At 42.6% G+C, this 4,525-nt stretch overlaps 1 protein-coding gene across 1 annotated transcript; it reads right to left on the bottom strand.

The window, feature by feature from the left end:
• Positions 1-124: 124 nt before the first annotated feature.
• On the bottom strand, positions 125-4,104 carry LOC115132698 (transcriptional repressor scratch 1-like). The gene is made up of 2 exons (XM_029665419.2): positions 3,388-4,104; positions 125-2,340 (listed from the first exon to the last, which is right to left on the bottom strand). The coding sequence occupies exons 1-2, from the start codon at positions 3,500-3,502 to the stop codon at positions 1,601-1,603; spliced, it is 855 nt and encodes a 284-aa protein (XP_029521279.2). The 5' UTR covers positions 3,503-4,104; the 3' UTR covers positions 125-1,600.
• Between the last annotated feature and the right edge of the window lie 421 nt (positions 4,105-4,525).

Here is a 4,525-nt window from a genome sequence, read left to right as displayed (position 1 = left end):
AAACCTTGCACACAATCCAACACTGAATTAGTGCACAACACAGACAAACACTTCAGGAATGAACAACAGCCTAAATTTCTACGTATCTGATTTCTCTAAATGGTTTAGACAAACATGAACCACATCGTGTTAGATCTTTATTCATTCTTTATTATGAAGTGAGACAAAATGCCCGGTGCCATTGTGCTTTACATCGTTCAAATACTGGGCAGAAAAATCCCAGGGAAAAGAACTCCAGAAATAAGATTCATTTGATTCTTTACAGATTGTAGAAATATCATACTCATCAAAGGGTTATGTACAAGGTGTCTTGCAATAAACAGTTATTTCCCTTTGATCGGCATAGTACAAAAACAGAGGTTAGCCTATAGCTAATACAAGGCCTTTCTACCTGAATCTACTTGTTGTGCTACTATCTTTAAAAAGTTGAATTGTTCATAGTATAAGGAAGTGCTTTAATAAGATGAATGGACTTTGTCGTGGCTAGAGTACGGTCATCTTATTGTGTTGATCATTCTGAGCCCTGATGCAGTGAAAGTTATCTTGTAAGTGACCCCTAAACTTACTTGTCCACCTGTGAGAGATGTGATATGGGGAAGCGTCGCCGTCGTTTGGGCCTCTGGCGTTCGTTCCACAGACTTGGTGGTGAGATGTTCTGGATTGCTTGGAACTATTTTTAGATCAGCACCAGAAGTCTACGTTCTAAGACTAAGATAAATACGAGGCAGGCAGTGCATAACCATTTACAAAAGGACCTCTCCCTATCCCACCCCATGGGCTTATCCATTCAATACTACACTCACTGGCGTTTCCCTGATAGGCCTATTCCATGTTTGTATGACTACTAGAGGACTGGATAAAAGGATGATGTGTGTTGAAAATGTCATAGTTATTACTCATTTATGTTTTACAAATACCATGCATTATTGCTCTATAGTTCTTTATGGTGAGACTCCCGAGAAATATTACCGACAGATTACATCTAGATTTTGGCGAAAATCCTAAACTTCATAAAATTGGCATAGATTTCATTATCATCGTTTTTTGCATGCAATATGTTTATAAAGTGGCAAACAAAAATAAGAGGATATTTAGAAAGTGGCAAATGCTTTGGCATATTCATGACGAAGGCTTGCAAAACAATACTAAATTAAAGTGCAAATGAAGATTCTACACAAAATATAAGTAAAAAATAAATAAAGTAATAGGTAAATAGAGAAATAAGTGAATTGATAAATAGGTTTACCTCACTACTGAACACTTTTGTGGCCATTGGCAGCAATACAATATTGCCCAATACTTTAAAAAGGTTTGACCTTTTAAATTAAGACATTTTCAATGTTCTGCGAGTTTGGCAAACACATTAAATTTCGACTCATAATAGTTGAATAAGTTGTTGTTGTTATAACGATCAAGGGTGGATAGCCCATGGAAAAAAGTTTGGGCAAGCTACATGCGTAATCCAACATGTCCTTAGTGATGCTGTTTGCTGCAGTAGTGGATAAAACCTGTGCTGTCACCATGGAACAGGTTGTCTAGGAAATAGTATAGGGATGCCGTTGGAAGAAGTTTCATCATGTGTTCATGGATACTATACAAGTCAGTCGTCAATGGAGCTCATAGGTGAGAACTCTCCCTTAAAGCAGGCGGACTCATAGTGCTTGTTCAGGTAGGACTTTAAAGCAAAGGTCTTGTCGCATCTCTTGCACTTGTAGTGCTTGAAAGCAGAGTGCGTCTGCATGTGAGCGCGGAGGTTGGAGCGGTCGGCGAACGCCTTTCCGCAGTGTGCGCATCCAAAGGGCTTCTCGCCGGTGTGTGACCGCATGTGTCCCTGCAGCAGCCAAGGTCTACTGAAGGCCTTGCTACATATGTCACACTTGTGCTTGAGGTCGTGGGTGAGCAGATGCATGGCCATGGCAGGCATGGACACGTACACCTTCCCACAGGTGGGGCACTTCTTGGCCATCTTGCTCTCTAGGCTACGGTGGGTCTGCTTGTGCCGGCTCAAGTTGGAGGACGTGGCATACGTTTTTCCACACTCGTTGCACGTGTGACGCTGTATGGTCCTGGGGCTGCTGATGGCTTTTCTCCTCGACCTTCCGTCAGTGATGAAGAAGGCGTCTACGGTGTAGCCCTCGCTTACGGCGGTGTCTCCGTTGATGTAACCGGAGGAGATCTCGGACTGGGGACTGTCAGGCTGGTCCGAGTCCGGTGCTCCGTAGTCGCTGTGGATGCATTCGCTGTGGATGCCATCGTAGATGGGGCTGGGAGAGGGGACTTTAATGCCATTGTCACTTTCACCGTCATAGACAGACGGGGTCATGTAGTCACTGAGGTACCCTATAGCATTGAAAAGAACAAAAAACGGATTTAATTATTTGTGTGATGAGGCCTACTGATTACACATTGGGTGGATTCTGGGCGCTTTATTCATGTTAATTGATGCAACAGTGCCATTCTGCCAAGTTGTAGGGCTTAATTTCTGACTCACAGCGCGTTAGCTCTGCAGCCTATTATTTCAGTAATTTACAGTTCCAACAGAGGTGGGTTGAAAGACATTGACTTATTTTGAAGGTCTTTTTCTACATCACTCCACCCCCCAAAAAATCAATATCTCTCTATTTCAATTAGTGTGCTAACCCATTTAACGACAAAGGCGGGAGGGGAATAATATCACTTCAGTCAGCCTATTATTGCATTTGCCGTTCTGACAAAGATCTCAGAATATAGGTCGATGTGCACCACCGAACGTATACATAGCCTGCACGTACATCCAGGGCTATAGGTTACTCCATGACCAAGAGATAGGAACACGCATGAATAATCTATCAAATGTACTTCTGGACAAAATACAGTCTGGTTATTCAAGTATGCGAGTACGCTCACTGTATGTTTTAAAGAGCGTAAATAATGTGTTAGAACATGATCGTTCGTTTAAAAGACCTACACACTCTCTCTCCCTCCCTTTTGTATGTATTTTCTCCGTGTGTGGCTATGGTAGTGGGCTTGTACTAATTATCCAAAAGGGATACATTATAACTCAGTATTCTAATCTACGGTGTCTTGCAAATGTTGTACACTTGTGGGTTGATGCAGCTCAATTGGGTTTTAACCTTGTGTGCTCCGCTGTAGAGCACTTGAAATATCACTGCCTCGGAAAATGTGCAGAGTCGACAAAAATACAACACGTGACTGTGTTGGATACAATGTGACCGCGGGTCAGCGAAGCTCGATGTGCAACAAGCTATCTGCACGCACACAGGCTACAGTCAACGCTTAATAGGCTATACACATATAAGACCAAACAAAATATGATAAAACATTGTCTATGCAGATAAAAGACAGTGTAGCCTATTAACTTAAAGTTACAGGTAATAACAGGTTTACCTTTTTCATGAAAGCGGAGGCTGAGGTCGGACCTCACTCTACCATAATGGTTCTCCAGATCAGCAGATGAGAAACCATCGAGCTTAACCTTTTTGACCAGAAAAGATCTTGGCATTTTTCCACTTTGAACAAAATAACACACGTCCGGTGGTTAAGTCTATCACTCCTCATGCAGGGCTAAGGAAAAGGGGCTGTATAGACGGGCGGAATCGCTTCTTCGGTTCGTCAATTTGTGTGTGATCAGATGCCAGCACAGGGGGAAAAGCCTGAGTGAGACCCCTTCCGAACCCTCACGCTGCTACTCCTTGTTGAGCTGCTGATTTTCGTGCGGCAGCGCCTTGTTCCGCTGGTCAGAAATGCAACTTCAGCACTGGATAGCTCCCTTTCAGTGCTGCGCGCCTGTATAGGCAGGCAGGCAGGCTTCAGCACTGGACAGCACACCCGCAGCAAGAGATCCGTTCTTTCGCTCTTCTCTCTTTCTTCCTTCCTCGTGCAGCTGTCCCCAGTCTTCTTACAGTTTGACCGTAGAAAATAGGCTGGTAACTGCTTCCAGGATTTGGCTCGTTTTGAACTTCAGAGAGTATATCACAGCCCCCAAGTTAATATTTGCCACTCATTGTATAAATAATCACAAAAAAGCCACATAGATGAAAACGCTTTGTCTCAGCATTAGCTCCGGCTCTCTCCCCTTTCTCTCTTTCTCTGTCCTGCACTCTGTGAAGGTCTTGGGCTTTCTGAAGTCTGTTGATCAGCTGTTGGGATTTATATGGCTGCGATCAGGTGGGAGATGGAGATGGAAGTGCCTAATTTAATCCGCTAACAAAAAAAATCTCCCGGGACCAACATTGGACTAGGATGATTTATTGATTTGGTGAGTCGTCCACGATTTCTTTTTTTTTTTCGTGTATAACAAATTGTCATGTTTTATCATGATGGTGACTATTATACTTTTTTTTGTAAATCATCACAGTAAATGCTAAACTATGACAAGGAAATCAAATCGAAATCAGATGAAAGTTTATTGGTCGCAAACACAGTAGATGTTATAGAGGGTGCAGGGAAATACTTGGTTACGTTTCTTAACAGTACAGTAGAAATGGCAAACAACAACATGAATAACAATACAAAACAAGAAAGA

This window comes from Oncorhynchus nerka, linkage group LG7, assembly GCF_034236695.1.
Source record: "Oncorhynchus nerka isolate Pitt River linkage group LG7, Oner_Uvic_2.0, whole genome shotgun sequence".
Classification (NCBI taxonomy): domain Eukaryota; kingdom Metazoa; phylum Chordata; class Actinopteri; order Salmoniformes; family Salmonidae; genus Oncorhynchus; species Oncorhynchus nerka.
This window is presented reverse-complemented; position numbering and strand designations above follow the sequence as displayed.

Bases quoted from the DNA above. Each gene is read 5' to 3' on its own strand.
- LOC115132698 (XM_029665419.2), bottom strand. From the start codon at position 3,502: ATGCCAAGATCTTTTCTGGTCAAAAAGGTTAAGCTCGATGGTTTCTCA. The intron at 2,341-3,387 runs GTAAACCTGTTA...TCAATGCTATAG, and splicing joins CCTCCGCTTTCATGAAAAAG to GGTACCTCAGTGACTACATG.